General features: G+C 42.7%; 1 protein-coding gene across 8 annotated transcripts in view; it reads left to right on the top strand.

The window, feature by feature from the left end:
* Positions 1-17,176, top strand: part of LOC110497495 (long-chain-fatty-acid--CoA ligase 1) — a 64,288-nt gene that overhangs the window by 24,139 nt on the left and 22,973 nt on the right. For all 8 annotated transcript variants that reach the window (XM_021573626.3, XM_090210775.1, XM_036954462.2 and 5 more), the window contains exon 3: positions 15,889-16,003. In XM_021573626.3, the coding sequence (XP_021429301.1) occupies positions 15,889-16,003 (115 nt within the window). The remainder of the gene's footprint in view (positions 1-15,888; positions 16,004-17,176) is intronic.

Genomic DNA, 17,176 nt, shown 5'->3' with positions numbered 1-17,176 from the left:
AACTTGTGTAACCGCATAGGAGGAAGTGATGAGGAAATAACAGCTATGGATTTGTCAACAAAAAAAGGCTACATGTTACAAGAACTGTCTATAGATGCATTAGTCTTCATTACTGTATGGCATTGTACTTGTCCACAGTAAGTTATTCTTGTGTGCTTTTCTGAAGAGTGTTCTAATGTTAACTTGGTTTAAGGAAGTTCAACAGTTGACAGTTAACATGGGTATTTTGGACAATGTGTCCCATGTGTTTAGTCCTGTTTGTCTGCACAGGTTAATATACAGGTTAATTTTGTTAACAACACTTTGAAGCGTTTGGACCAGATTTTTCCATTTCAACTTTCAAAATATTCCATCTCAGTAACGGAGTAGGAGGCCAGACAACAATTGTGCTTGTCTGAGCATGTAGTCTGACTATTTACATTTTTGAGTGAGTCACTAAATGTCTGCATGAGCACCAGTACAGATTGACGCATTTTAATGGACTCCCCTGATTTGATTGGATACCAAGTAAGTCCCTGTATTTATCTTGTTTAAGAAGTGAGATTAGTGTGTGTGTGTGTGTGAGCGCACACACCCCACCCCGGTGCTGGCAGTGGGAGGACTTGAGAAAGCTGTTCTGGCCGACGTAAACACGAAGTTCTTCGCTGTGCCAGCACTGCATTCCTCCAGTCCTCATCTCTTATTTTTCTTTGTGTGCTGAAGACAAGGAAAATGTGTAATAGAACTGCGTTGTGTGTGTGCGTGGTGTAACTAGTGTCTTTGTCCTTTCAGCCAGTCCTCTATTTGACGTACAGTACAAAGTCATTATGCAGACAGATACTCATCATGATTCATGACTAATGGAAAATACAGGAATGGACAGTCTTCTCGTCTAGCATCTACTGCCTGTTTATAAGTGAAGTTTTGAAATGGCCTGTTTTTTTAAAAAGTTGGAAAATGTTATGTCTATTTTCTGCTTGTTTGAGAAGTAGCAGTGGCTTTGAACACACACTACACAAACCCTAATGATTTACAGTTACCCTATTCTAGACGCTGATCTTGGGTCAGTTTAGCATTTTCCATACAAATATTTAAGGTTAGGATTGGGTGAAAGAAGCTGATCCTAGATCTGTGCCTTGAGGAAACTTCACCCAGAGAGACCACAAGGATGTGACTGGGCTTGTCAGTATGGGCCCCTTCATCACCATGGCAACAGTCTAGGCTGTGTTCCATTCCAGAGTATTAGCCACCCCTTCTCACTTCACCCAGCTACAACTTGACTGGTGAAAGCGATCCTTTTAAATCTGAAAAGCAGATCTTGCCCCTTCACACTCATTCACTGTGAGGTGGAAGGTGACCAGTTTCTCTAACCTCAGCCACCCCAGGTAGGCTAGCTTTATTGAGTCATTTCAGATCCTCAAAGGGGGAATGGGCTAGGAGAACTTTCTGCAATGAAAAGCAGGCTTGCTGTGTTGCCTAGTGCAGCAGTGACCAACTTCGCAGAGCACATGGTAGTGGAGTATATTTTTGCTCTGTGGTTCACGGCTGCAAGAATGGACTGGCTATAGGGCAATTAAGACAAATGCCAGATGTCCACAGGCTTAATATGGACCAGTCCATGTGTAAATATTTTTGCATAGAATGATCCCAGTTTGGTTAATAGTAGGGGCCTGTCAGGCCAAATAATGTCCCCCTCTGTCACAATGGGATTGAACAAACTAGTAGCGTCTGTTGCTATATCAACGGTGTGACGACCTAATGATTTTGGATCTCATTAAAGCCTAAATGACATTCTTTTCATCATCGCTATGCAAACAAGGCTGATTTCCACAATTCTGCTGTTTAAACCCCCCCCAAAAAAAATTTTAGCTACTTTTTGGTACCTTAACATTACTACATGAAATCCATGTCTTGAACGTTGCCACATTTCAGAAATGGCCAAATGTAATCTGCTTGACACGTTAATGTTACTTACCTTACAGATCAGTCGGCTAATTTCCACTCCATATTCAAATCTATTTGATTCATACACTCTGGCTGTCAATCTTTTATTTTAACATGCCCTTGTTTACACTGAAATAATATAATTTCAGTAGTCTTGATTTTTTTCCTTTTTTTCTTCTCTCTCATAGCTCATTGGTACACCCTTGTTGAATATGTATGTGTACTAGGATACAACAAGGAATAATGTGGAACAAATAAATACCATCAAAAGATGCCTTACAATAATGAACACCTTCTGAAACCGCTTTGAAGACCAACCTGGCAACCTGATTTTAATACAAACTTTAATCGTTTTTTTTGGGGTACAGTTCTCTTATTTTTAGATTTTTTTTTGTGGCAATCAGACTGAAATACTGCATTCTGATGTGTGGAATAAAGGCGTGGGTGCTGTGTGGTTGGGAGGTTCTGCCTGTCACTTGTTTTCAACATGCAGTCTTGGAAGGGAGCACTCCTGCTCTCTTTGTTCTGAGTGTTTGCAGTGCTAGTGGTTTTTAGTTCAGTGTATTTCACATTATGTGCCCTGTATGATATGGCTATCAAACTTCATTAGCAGAGAGAACATGACATTAACAGTAGCTTTAGATGATGGGATGGGAAGATTGTTGGGCAATCAGAAGTCACCAGATGTAGAATTTAATCTGCAGGGAGAGGAGAGTTAAAGGATGAGGAAAGGGGCAGAATCGAGATTGCTTGATCAGGTGCTGCAGCTAGTTCTTCCTGTCACTTGCCCTCGACAGGCAGCCAATCTCAGTCATGGGTTCAATAACATGGGCCTGGTTTAGTTGGAAGCCCTCTCACCTCGTCAAGGTACAGGCCAAGATAATTATTTAGTTTATAATTGAGGCCTTTAACCCCCTAATCTTTGAAGTGATTGACCTGATGGGGCTTGGATAGGTGTAGCAATATGGTGATGAGTCAACCCCGCTGTGTAATGGACTCCGGGAGACTTATGCCATAATACATCCACAAATCTAGAACCTCCAGATATGCAAACACTAACTAGAAACCAATGTCCAATTCCATACCAACCTTGGCCTAATGTTAATTTGGAATTGGACACAAAAGATGAATGGTTAGGGAGAAGGGGTTAAGGACCAGTAAGTAATTGGGCAATTGAACTGTCAATTGAGAATTTTACTTGCAATGAATACGCAAATGTGTGCAGTTACAGCCAATTTGAGCAAGTTTCAAATATTTATCAGCAAACAAATGGAAAAATATACAAATATTTACATGCTTGTAAACGTTACTTAGAATACAAGACAAATACATATGCTATATACTTACCAACTTCACAGCCAATGTCTGCAATAAAACACATCTTTATACAATACAACAGGTTATTTACAATAACATACAAGATGCAATGTAGTAAAATACCTACTGTCTTGAGGTGGAGAGCTGGCCAAGCAGTGAAAACAAGTGTGGGGGAAATATCAGACAAAACCGATGACGGACGATGAACAGACATTCACTCACATTGACAAGATGTGACAACACACATGAAAATACTTACCGCATCTCCTGGACGGGGAATGGAATCGGGACTGGGAAATGGTGCCATGTGCCCAGCCTGAAAACGAGTGTTCTGATGGTATCGTGCCATGGAGCGTTCCTCATCTCTGCAGAGAGTAAGTGTTTGCAATAGCAAACAGCCCACAATATGTGCCCCCTTCTACTGGACTCAGCCACTCCACAGTCAGAGGTCCCTGGAAAAGATAAGGGAGAGGTGAGTTGTGAGAAACTCTGGGGTGGTGTTGTAACCACTGGAGTCATACACCACCACATACCTACCTGGCAGCGAAGGTTATTTACTGTGACCCAGTGGTTAGCCTTGAGATTGACTATCTGGACAAACCCCTGAGCCAGTGTTGGTACTGCTGACAGCATGGTGATGCCGCTCACTGTGAGGAGGCCTCCTAATTCTGGATACTGCACCTACAAAAGAGCTTGAGCATTATCAATTGTAAAATTGTCTAACCAGGAGTGTGATGGAAGAATGACACCCCCCCCCCCCCCCACACACACACACACAGAGAGCAGCTGGCCTTACCTGTCCCTGTTGGACACTAGTGATGTGAACCTCACTAGTGTCTTCTAGTCTGGACTTAACCGCCCCTGTTCCTCCAGTCTGACGCAAGCCACCTGGAAGAACATTTGACGGATTAGTGCAGTGTTATGAAGGGGAGATGTACTTTTCAACAGATTTTGAAAGTATTGCCTACCTCAAGCTGGTCCCCTTCTGACTTAGAGCACAGAGAATCAGACTGATCCGAACTCACTGGCTCTGGTGGATGGGACACCTCCTGGGTGGCTCGGACAGTTGACTGTCCTAAAGTCATTTGGGGAGATTTGAGGTAAATTTTTATGAGCTCAGCATAACTACCATTTCTTGCTTTCTCATATGTCAACCAAAGCTTAACATACTTTGTCTCACTGGCTTCACCGACATGTAGGGCGTCAGGGCTTTGTGTTCGACCGCCCAACTGGAGAATGTTTTTGGCTTCCACCGAGGTAGCCGTTATGAAGAGAAATGTCAGTGTTAGGAAAACCAAAACTAGCTTCAGGTTATTTTGTGTGCAAATTCAAATAGTTATTATCTGAGAATTTTAAATATTTACTTTAACGAATGATGACCCCAGCTTGGAGCTAAGGAGCAGCGAGGTTTCCCAGGTCTCGCCTTCCTTTCGTCCTTCCTTCTTCCAAACCAAGTCTTTAACTCTGCTTATCCTGTGCCTTCTTGATGTTCAGTCTCATCTTGATTGATAACAAATATATTTCATAAAATGTCCAGCATGCATCTGTCAGCACAGCCTCCTTCTCCTTAGTGAAAATCACCCTCCTGTGTGGCTGGCCATCCATCCCCCATAGGTACATGTGATTGCCTAACAAGTTTGAAGACGAGTTGTTGAAATACAAATTTCTAAGTAAGGTTGCGTACAAATGTGCGAAACCGCAACATTCAAAGGAGGCTACAAAGAAAACTAATGGGACTGTAGCGACTGTTGACTTCACAATTGGGGGTGTGAACTAGGTTTCTATTCAAGCGTTGATGGACATGGTAATGGCTCTATAGTATTGGAGAAAAGTTGAGAACTGACCCTCCATTACATCGTGACGTTTCATGCCGTAACGTACAACACACATAAAGCAAATATTTCTGTCTTACAATCTCTCTCCACCAGGTGTAGCACTCCTCTCATCCTTTAAAAACAAGAAATGGACAGTGACTGGGGTAAGGGGGATAGTAATTTTTTGCGTCATAGCATGCGATCGTCATTCTCAGAGCCGCGGTTTACTTCTAAGATCACTTTAGCACCGCCCTAAACCAGATTTCAAATTCGACAAACCTTCCAATAGGTATGTAATGACACATTATATAATGTCTTTATCGTGTTTTTATTTACATTTTAGAGGCGATAAAGTGATAAGTTGGACAGATCGAGTGGGGGGGAAAAAAGCAATTTCTTTCCTTCTCACTATCACGCATTAGTTTCTCTTCCCCACCCGCCATTTTTAAAAAGACACAACGGGGCTCATTGCCTTGAGTCCTGCAGAAACGGGCAGCGTGGGGGCCATGTAATTGATTCTGTTGGAAAGGGGAGAAATTGTGCTTTACAATGCTATTGACATTACAGTTGATCTGGAAGTATTACGTTTTTGGGGCGATTTAAAAATAAGGTCAATTGTACGGACCAAGGCGATGTACAAAAGTGAGTTTACGTGACTTCGCCCAGTTGGAAAGATGAAAGAATCTCCACACGGGATGCCATTTAAAGTGCAAGCTACTATAATACGAACAGAAAGCGGCTACAATAACAGCTAGCAAGCCAACTTAGCCAGACAGATGTTTAGTTATTTAGCTGAGGTAAATAAGTAACTAGCAATGCCAATATAGTCTATTTAAAAACAGCTCGTAATAATTTTGCGCGGACTGATCGAGTGCTTCTGAGGTGAAGTAGAACCACCTTCCTTCGCGACCGCTATGAGGTAACCAAGCAACCAGCATAGCAACGGACGCTTTGGTTCATTACGTAATCCAGTCAGAATGTTGCAATTTCTTGCAACAGCCCTAGGAACAGAAGTTTGAACTCATCGAATCCCATTGTGACGTAGAGGGGGACACTATTTGGCCAGGGGACATTATTTGGCATGACCGGCCCGAAGGGGGAAGCTGGTGTTGGGGAAGCTGGTGTCGGAGTACCTGGGCCAATTTCTGGTCCCTGGAGGGAAATGATCGGGAATGAGGAGTTGGTATCGATAGAGAGGAGTTTGCATTCAAGTTTTTGATGTACACACTACAGTTCTCCCGCCCTCATCATGCAAAAAAAAATGTTTTTAACTTGGCAAGTTTAAGAACAAATTCTTATTTACAATTACGTCCTGGGAACAGTGGGTTAACGGCCTTGTTCATGGGAAGAACGACTTTTTTTTTTTTTACCTTGTCAGCTTGGATTCGATCGCGCAACCTTTCGGTTACTGGCCCAATGCTCTAACCACTAGGCTACCTAATGCTGCAGGACTGATTTGAATTGCACTACATCGCATTCAAAAGTCATAAGCATTAATATGGAGTTGGTTCCCCCTTCATCTCTGTTCTTCTGGGAAGGCTTTCCACTAGATCTTGGAACATTGCTGCAGGGACTTGCTTCCATTCAGCCACAAGCACTGGTGAGGTCGGGCACTGATGTTGGACAATTAGGCAGACTGACAGATGGTGAAGGGTGATTCATCACTCCAGAGAATGTGTTTTCACTGCTCCAGAGTCCGATGGCGGTGAGCTTTACACCACTTGTGGGTTGCAACACTCACTACCAAGTTTCAAATTGCCTCGAAGCAACGCCAGCACAAGAACCGTTCGTTAGGAGCTTCATGAAATGGGTTTCTGAGTATTGACCAGGGCATTGCACATGGTGATCTTAGGCTTGTGTTTTTCCAGCCAAAGAGAGGAGTCACAAAAAGCAGAGAAAATGAATCACTTACCTTTGATCTTCATCAGATGACACTCATAGGACTTCATGTTACACAATACATGTATATTTTGTTCGCTAAAGTGCATATTTGTATCAAAAAATCTCATTTTACATTGGTGCGTTATGTTCAGTAGTTCTAAAACATCCAGTGATTTTTGCGGAGAGCCACATCAATTTACAGAAAGACTCATCATAAATGTTGATGAAAATACAAGTGTTATACATGGAATTAGATACTTCTCCTTAATACAACCGCTGTGTCAGATTTCAAAAACAATTTACGGAAAAAGCAAACCATGCAATAATCGGAGTACAGCATTCGGACAAAAAGATATCCGCCATTGTGTAGTCAACATTTAGTCAGAAATAGCATTTATAAATATTCACTTACCTTTGATCTTCATCAGGAATCCCCCTGTCACCAAGAAGTTAAGGTTTCAGGCTTGTTTCTTCAAAAACTAGCAAGAATTGAGTTTTTGTACATAGACTCCCAGTACAATACCAGTCTGTTGGCGTGTGAGGAAGAGGACGCGCGCTTACTAATTGTTATTTTCTTTTGAACATACTACTCTCCGTATGAAATATTATAGTTTATTTACATTTTAGGAGACCTGAGGATGGAATAAAAATGTAGCTAGACTTGTTTGAACTAAGTTCAGTGGTAGCTTTTTGTCTGCATGTTGAACGAGTGAATTACTGAAATCGATGGCGCCAACTAAACATACTTTTTGGGATATAAAGAAGGATTTTATCTAACAAAATGACCATGTTGTAGCTGGGACCCTTGGTATTGCAAACAGGAAGATTATCAAAAGGAAGCTACACTGCTCAAAAAAATAAAGGGAACACTTAAACAACACAATGTAACTCCAAGTCAATCACACTTCTGTGAAATCAAACTGTCCACTTAGGAAGCAACACTGACAATAAATTTCACATGCTGTTGTGCAAATGGAATAGACAACAGGTGGAAATTATAGGCAATTAGCAAGACATCCCCAATAAAGGAGTGGTTCTGCAGGTGGTGAACACTTCTTAGTTCCTATGCTTCCTGACTGATGTTTTGGTCACTTTTGAATGCTGGCGGTGCTTTCACTCTAGTGGTAGCATGAGATGGAGTCTACAACTCACACAAGTGGCTCAGGTAGTGCAGCTCATCCGGGATGGCACATCAATGCGAGCTGTGGCAAGGTTTGCTGTGTCTGTCAGCATGGAGGCGCTACCAGGAGACAGGCCAGTACATCAGGAGACGTGGAGGAGGCCGTAGGAAGGCAACAACCGAGCAGCAGGACCGCTACCTGCGCCTTTGCAAGGAGGAGCAGGAGGAGCACTGCCTAGAGCCCTGCGAAATTACCTCCAGCATGCCACAAATGTGCATGTTTCTGACCATTTGAGCAGACTCCATGAGGGTGGTATGAGGGCCCGCCGTCCCCAGGTGGGGGTTGTGCTTACAGCCCAACACCGTGCAGGACGTTTGGCATTTGCCAGAGAACACCAAGATTGGCAAATTCGCCTCTGGCGCCCTGTGCAGGTTCACACTGAGCACGTGACAGACGTGACAGTTTGGAGATGCCGTGGAGAACGTTCTTCTGCCTGCAACATCCTCCAGCATGACCGGTTTGGCAGTGGGTCAGTCATGGTGTGGGGTGGCATTTCTTTGGGGGGCCGCACAGCCCTCCATGTGCTCGCCAGAGGTAGCCTGACTGCCATTAGGTACCGAGATGAGATCCTCAGAACCCTTGTGAGACCATATGCTGGTGCGGTTGGCCCTGGGTTCCTCCTAATGCAAGACAATGCTAGACCTCATGTGGCTGGAGTGTGTCAGCAGTTCCTGCAAGAGGAAGGCATTGATGCTTATGGACTGGCCCGCCCGTTCCCCAGACCTGAATCCAATTGAGCACATCTGGGACATCATGTCTCGCTCCATCCACCAACGCCACAGACTGTCCAGGAGTTGGCGGATGCTTTAGTCCAGGTCTGTCAGGAGATCATCCGCCACCTCATCAGGAGCATGCCCAGGCGTTGTAGGGAGGTCATATAGGCACGTGGAGGCCACACACACTACTGAGCCTCATTTTGACTTGTTTTTAAGGCCATTACATCAAAGTTGGATCAGCCTGTAGTGTGGTTTTCCACTTTAATTTTGAGTGTGACTCCAAATCCAGACCTCCTTTGGTTGATAAATTTGATTTCCATTGATAATTTGTGATTTGTCAGCACATTCAACTATGTAAAGAAAAGTATTTAAGAATATTTCATTCAGATCTAGGATGTGTTATTTTAGTGTTCCCTTAGTTTTTTTGAGCAGTGTTTATTTAATTGTTATTTGTAATTTCTTTTTAAAGCCTGTGCTTGTTGAATTTTTGGGGGGATGTGGGGCACCGTCCTCTGACAATCGCATGGTATGCTTTCGCTGTAACAAGAATGTAAGCTTTTAAATTATATAATATATAATTATATATTATATATGCTTTAATATTACAATTATTTATTTGAATTGCGCGCCGTCCAATTTTCGCCGGATGTTGTCGACCTATCCCTAAATTAAGTCACTGACAATGTTTGGCTATGGATATTGCATGGCTGTGCTCGATTAGTTTTTTTTTTCTTCTACACCTGTCAGCAACGGGTGTGGCTGAACTAGCCAAATCCACTCATTTGAAGGGGTGTCCACACATTTTTGCGTGTATATACAGTGCCTTTGTAAAATATTCAGACCTCTTTTCCACATTTTGTTTCATTACAGCATTATTCTAAAATGTATTAAATAAATTTTAAAAATCCTCAACAATCTACACAAAATACCCTATAAGGACACATACCAATGTACATTTTTGAAACTGATTTGTTTGTCTTGCATTTAAGGAGTTGAGTGACCTAACAGGTCTGTAGTGCAGTTTCCTTAGCTGTGTCTGTAGTCCAACAGTCTTCTGTCATTGGTTAGCCTGGCTTAGTGGGCTAGGTTACATTGTCGTGCTATGTGCGAGCTCTATGGTACTCCGTTGTTTTGTTTTTTTTACTGTGGAAGATAATTGTATCAGCCTCCCGTTTCACTCTGGGTAGAAGTTCCCTGTAGGAACAGATCTAGGATCAATTACACAACAATTCAGACCTTAACCTGTTATGGCTGCAATCCCCCTATCGGGTTAAGTGTCATCAACAACCGCTGAATAGCATAGCGCTACATACAATAAATATCACTATAAATATTTATTCATGAAATCACAAGTGCAATATAGGAAATCACAGTTTAGCCTTTTGTTAATCCACCTGTCGTGTCAGATTTTGAAATTATGCTTTACAGCGAAAGCAATCCAAGCGTTTAAGTTTATCGATCGCACAATAAAACATTAAGTACACTTAGCATCATGTAGCTCAGTCACAAATCAGAAAAGCAATCAAATTAATGGTTTTCACTCACGAGACTCCCAGTTAGACAACAAATGTTCCATAAAGATGATTTTTATATCCAAAATACCTCAGTTTGTCGCGTTATGGTCAAATCCACAGGAAAGAGCGGTCACGACAACGCAGACAAATTCCAAATTAGGTTCCATTATGTCCACAGAAACATGTCAATGTTTTTTATAATCAATCCTCAGGTTTTTTTAAATATATGATCGATAATATATCAACCGCAAATGTCTTTCACAGGAGAGGGGAAAACAATGGCTGTCCAAATTCTGTTGCGCAAGCAAAACTCATGTGACCACTTGACACGATGTTATCGTTCTGGCTAATTTTTCAAAATAAAAGCCTGAAATTGACACCTTGAGGACGCGATGGGGAAAATAATCTGGTTGATATACCTTTTTTAAATGGAGCAAAGGGAGGCTATGGAACATGGAGTTTTCAAAATAGAAGCCACTTCCTGTTTTGATTTTCCTCAGGGTTTCCCCTGCAATATCAGTTGTTATACTCACATACAATATTTTGACAGTTTTGGAAACTTGCGTTTTCTATCCAATAATAAAATGCATATATTAGCAACGGAGACTGAGGAGCTGGCCATTTACAATGGGCACCTTTTCATCCAAGCTACTCAATACTGCCCCTGCAGCCATATGAAGTTAACCAAATACAAAACTGGCCATGGCTCAGTGTCTAGGGCACAGTTAATTGGGGAGGACGGGCTTGTGGTAATGGCTGGCGCAGAATAATGGTATGAAGTTCATTAAACACAGCTTCCATGTGTTTTGATGCCATTCCAATTCCTCCGTACCAACCATTATTTTGAAAGGGAGAGATGTGTACAGAATAGTGTCGTCTGTGTAGAGGTGAATCACCAGCAACGAGCGACTTCATTGATATACACACACACACACACACACACACACACACACACACAGAAGAGTCGGACTGAGAATTGAACCCTGTGGCACCCCCATAGACTGCCAGAGGTCCGGACAACAGGCCCTCCCATTTGACACACTGAACTGTCTGCGACGTAGTTGGTGAACCATGCAAGGCAGCCATTTGAGAAACCAAGGCTGAGTCTGCCGATAAGAATACTGATTGACAGTCAAAAGCCTTGGCCAGGTCGAAGACGGCTGCACAGTACTGTCTTTTATCAATTGCGGTTATATCATTTAGGACCTTGAGCGTGGCTGAGGTGCACCCATGACCAGCTCGGAAACCAGATTGCATAGTGAAGGTGATCTGGTTAACTTGGCTTTCGAAGACTTTAGAAAGGCAGGATGGATATTGGTCGAGTGTCTCCCCCTTTTGAAGAGGGGGATGACCGCTGCAGCTTTCCAATCTTTGGCTATCTCAGACGATGCAAAAGAGGTTGTAATAGGGGTTGCAACAGGCTAATAATGGGGGTTGCAACAACTTCGGCTAATAATGTTAGAAAGGGAGAGTCCAGATTGTCTAGTCCAGCTAATTTGTAGGGATCCAGATTTTGCAGCTCTTTCAGAACATCAGCTGTCTGGATTTGGGTGAAGGAGAATCGGGTGGGGGGGGGGGGGGGGGCTGAGCTGTTGGCCGGGGTAGCCAGGTGGCAATCATGGCCAGCCATAGAAAAATGCTTATTGAAATTATCATAGACTTATCAGTGGTGAGTGTTTACTAGCCTCACTACAGTGGGCTGTTGGGAGATGCTCTTATCCTCCATGGACTTTAGTGTCCCAAAACCTTTTTGAATTAGTGCTACAGGATGAACATTTCTGTTTGAAAAAGCTAGCCTTAGCTTTCCTAACTGACTGAGTATATTGGTTCCTGACTACCCTGAAAAGTTGCATATCGTGGGGGCCAGAGCCATGCTAATGCATAATGCCACAGGATGTTTTTGTGCTGGTCAAGTCAGGAGTGAACCAAGGGCTATATATATCTCTTAGTTCTACATTTTTTTTTTGAACGGGGCATGATTATTTAAGATTGCAAAAGAGTAATCAGGCATCCACTACTGACGGGATGAGGTCAATATCCTTCCAGGATACCCGGGCCAGGTCGATTAGAAAGGTCTATTCACTGAAGTTTTGCAGTGATGAGGGGTGGTCGTTTGACCGCGGCCCCATTACGCACGCGGGCAATGAGGCAGTGAAAGCTGAGATCTTGTTTGAAGACAGCAAAGGTGTATTTAGATGGCAAGTTGGTCAGGATGATATCTAAGAGGGTGCCCATGGTTATGGATTTAGGGTTGTACCTGGTAGGTTCCTTAATAATTTGTGAGATCGATGGAATCTAGCTTAGATTGTAGGACGACCCGGGTGTTAAGCATATTCCAGGTTAGGTCACCTAACAACAGTATGAACTCTGAAGATAGATGGGGGGGCAATCAATTCACACATGGTGTCCAGGACACAACTGGGGGCTGAAGGGGGTCTATAACAAGCGGCAATGGTCGGAGACATGTTTCTGGAAAGGTGGAATTTTAAAAGTAGAAGCTCATTGTTTGGGCACAGACCTAGATAGTATGACAGAACTCTGCAGGCTATCTCTGCAGTAGATTGCAACTCTGCCCCCTTTGGCAGTTATCTTGTCGGAAGATGTTATAGTTCAGGATTTTTGGTGGCCTTTCTAAGCCACGATTCAGACACGGCCAGGAGGGTTGGCCGGAGGTGTGCTAAAGCAGTGAATAAAACAAACTTAGGGAGGAGGCTTCTAATGTTAACATGCAGGAGACCAAGGCTTTTACGGTTACAGAAGTCAACAAATGAGTGCCTGGGGAGTGGTGCTGGTGGCTGCAGGGCTTGGGTTAACCTCTACATCACCGGAGGAGTAGGGTAAGGATACGGCTAAAGGCTATAAGAACTGGTCGTCTAGTGCGTTCGGAACAGAGTAAAAGGAGTAGATTTCTGGACGCAGAAGAATAGATTCAAGGCATACAAGGGTATGGTAGGAAGTGAGTACAGTGGTGGTAAACCTAGGCATTGAGTGATGAGAGGTTTTGTATCTAGAGGCACCAGTTAAGCCAGGTGAGGTCACCGCGTGTGTGGGGGGTGGAACAAAAGTGCTATCTAAGGCATATTGGGCAGGACTAGGGGCTCTACAGTGAAATAAGACCATAATCACTAACCAAAATGGCACTAGACAAGGCATATTGACATTAGGGAGAAGCATGTGTAGCTGAGTAATCATTGGGTCCAATGAGCTGCACTAGATTAGTCAGGGAGCCAATTCCGTAGTCACTACTACGTTAGGCAAGCTGGAGACACGGCGATTCAGACAACTAGCAGGCTGGGGCTAGCAGATGGGCATCCGGCGACGTTGCAACGGAACAGCCTGTTGAAACCACCTCTGACGGTTACGTCAGCAGACCAGTCGTGATGGATCGGTGGGGCTCTGTCGTCAGTAAAAGGGTCCATGCCAATTGGCAAAGAGGTATTGTAGCCCAAGCTCTCTGACCTCTTTGGCTAGCCGAGAGATGGGCCTAGCTCGTGGCTAGCTCCAGGCTAACTGGTGCTTGCTTCGGGACAGATGTTAGCCAGTAGTAGCCACTCGGATAGCAGCTAGCTAGCTAGCTGTGATGATCCGGTTCAGAGCTTGCAGGAGGGATCCGGAGAAAAGCAGTCCGATATGCTCTTGGTTGATATAGTGCTGTGCAGACTGGCAGGAATTGACCGGGTTGAGGCTGGCTGATGTCTGAGTGGCTAACTGACTTGTATCTAGTTAGTTGGCTAGCTTCTGATGGGGTTCCCGGTTCTAAAGTATAAAAATAGCAGATCTGTACCACATTGGGTGAGGCGGGTTGCAGGAGAGTATTCAGTCCGTAGATGGAATGTGAGATTGTGTAGTTATGTTTTTTCCCCACCATTTCTTGGTATCCAATTGTTAGTCGTTTTTCTCTAATATATATATATATATATATATATATATATATATATATATATATATATATATATATATATATATATATATATATATATATATATATATATATATATATATATATGTGTGTGAACTTTCTGTTCACAATATATATATTAGAGAAAAACGATATACACCGGATGGGACAAGAAAAAAAACACACGTCCGACTGTTGCGCAATCTTGGAGACATACACAATCAATGTCTCTGTCTCAAAGCTTAAATCCTTCTTTAACCGGTCTCTTCCCCTTCATCACTGATTTGAAGTGTATTCAATGAGTAACCTCAATAAAGAATCATAGTGTTCACCTGGTCAGTCTGTCATGGTTAGAGCAGGTCTTAATGTTTTGTAGGCTCCATTCATGCAGTTTATATTCATGCTACACTCACAGATCACAACTGCTGCTACCAGGCTCTTATTATACTGCTCAATTTATATACTTGCCCCATCCTTCTCCAATACACATGTAAACAATGGACTATACATTTTGCCTTCCTGTATTATACTTTATGCCATTTACTTTCTGTTCATATTATCTTGTTTTTTATTGTTGCATGTCGAAGGAACCTTCAAGTAAGCATTTTGTTTGATGTATAACATGTTTTCCATACATATGACTAATAAAACGTGAACCCATGCTATTTGGAGAATGCTAACATGGGTCCTTCCGTACCCATTGTTTTGCACTAAACCATTCTGCAGCCAAGTAAATAAATAACCTGAAATATGTGCTGATTCTCTTGCTTATAGAATACTTTTTTGGTTATCCATAAGAAAGGTAATGTGCGCGTGTGACTGAACTGCCATTATAAATATGGCACACAACCACGATAACCAAGTGTGTGTGTGTCAAGTCAGCCTGAATTGTCTCATTGTGGCCGAAATAGGATCTGGGGAGTGCCTTTTGGATGTTGGGCATTTCAGCAAGCTACCCAAAAGTGATTCCTGAGTGTAGCTGCTATGCCACTTGCAATATTTTAACACAAGGGTTACATATAGAGCATGACAAACGTAGTTACACTCTATTTTAGCTAAGACATGTTAGTGGTTGGTTTGAGTGCAGAAAGTTAAGAAGCGTGGTAAAACAGTTATTGCCTTTGTTCAGACTAACCGATTCTTTCAGTTCTTTTTTTCCATGGTCCTTGGGATACACAGTGAGCAAGCATTTTTTTTCGTGCCCAGCAGTAACACTTTCATTTCAATGGATCGAGGCTTTGATTAATTGAATCAGGTGTGTTTATACTGTGTTGGAACAAAAGCTGGAACACCCTGTGGGCACCAAGACCAAGATTGATTAAAACTGCTCTGAGTGATGGGCAATAAATCTCCCCCCTGCAAGGACCGGTGTGGATGCATGCCTTTGTTCCAGCCAAGCAGTTACTATTCTACTAATCACCTAATCATAACCAAATTCTTGATTGAAGATTATTTGAATTAGGTGCTTTGCTGCTTGGCTAGAACAGAAGTCTGCACACACACCAGCCCTCACAGGGTAAGACTGTCCTGTCCACCCCAGTTCTAAGTGGATCAGTTATTTCATTGGGGGGGGGGGGGGCGCGATTTTTTTCATTTCAAAACATTCTTAAAACCTAACTTAACGATGCCTTGCTCTCCTCACAGGGTGATGGTTACGTCAGGCGGTCCATTCTGAATAACAACGACGAGCACATGACTCACTACTACAGTGACGCACGGACCATGTACGAGGTATTCCTCCGAGGCATGCGGGTGTCCAGTGAGTACTCAACCACAAACAATGTTTGTGGGGGTATATATTTTTTTACCATTTTTTATTTAGTTGAGTTATAGACAAAGGACAACGGGTATGCAGAAATGGACAAATACTCTTAAAAGTAAGCAACTGTATAAGTAAATCAATATTTTGATAGTTCATTTGAATAATATACAGTTGAGAGAGGGAGATATACAGTTGAAGTTTACATACACCTTGGTCAAATACATTTAAACTTTTTTCACAATTCCTGACATTTAATCCTAGTAAAAATTCCCTGTCTTAGGTCAGTTAGTATCACCACGTTATTTTAAGAATGTGAAATGTCAGAATAATAGAATTATAGATTTCAGATTTTATTTCTTTCATCACATTCCCAGTGGGTCAGAAGTTTACACACACTCAATTTAGTATTTGGTAGCATTGCCTTTAAATTTAACTTTGGTGTTTCAGGTAGCATTCCATAAGCTTCCTACAATAATTTGGCTGAATTTTGGCCCATTCCTCCTGACAGAGCTGGTGTAACTGAGTCAGGTTTATAGGCCTCCAAGCTCGCACATGCTTTTTCAGTTCCGACCAAATTTTCAATAGGATTGAGGTCAGGGCTTTGTGGGCCACTCCAAAACCTTGACTTTGTTGTCCTTAAGCCATTTTGCTACAACTTTGGAAGTATGCTTGGGGTCATTGTCCATTTGGAAGACCCATTTGTGACCAAGCTTTAACTTCCTAACTGATGTCTTGAGATGTTGCTTCAAATATATCCACATAATTTTCCATCCTCATGATGCCATCTAGTTTGAAGTGCACCGGTCCCTCGCGCACAAAGCACCCCCACAACCTGATGCTGCCACCCGGTGCGGTTTTGGAGCAGTGGCTTCCTCCTTGCTGAGCGGCCTTTCAGGTTATGTCGATATAGGACTCGTTTTACTGTGGCTATAGATACTTTTGTACCGGTTTCCTCCAGCATCTTCCCAAGGTCCTTTGCTGCTGTTCTGGGATTGATTTGCACTTTTCGTACGTTCATCTCTAGGATGAGCGGTAATGACGGCTGCGTGGTCCCATGGTGTTTATACTTTCGTACTTGTTAGGACAGATGAATGTGGTACCTTCATGCGCTTGGAAATTGCTCCCAAGGATGAACCAGATTGTGGAGGTCTACAATTTTTTTTCTGACGG

Source organism: Oncorhynchus mykiss, chromosome 19, assembly GCF_057628025.1.
Source record: "Oncorhynchus mykiss isolate SJ-2025 chromosome 19, ASM5762802v1, whole genome shotgun sequence".
Taxonomy (NCBI): domain Eukaryota; kingdom Metazoa; phylum Chordata; class Actinopteri; order Salmoniformes; family Salmonidae; genus Oncorhynchus; species Oncorhynchus mykiss.
This window is presented reverse-complemented; position numbering and strand designations above follow the sequence as displayed.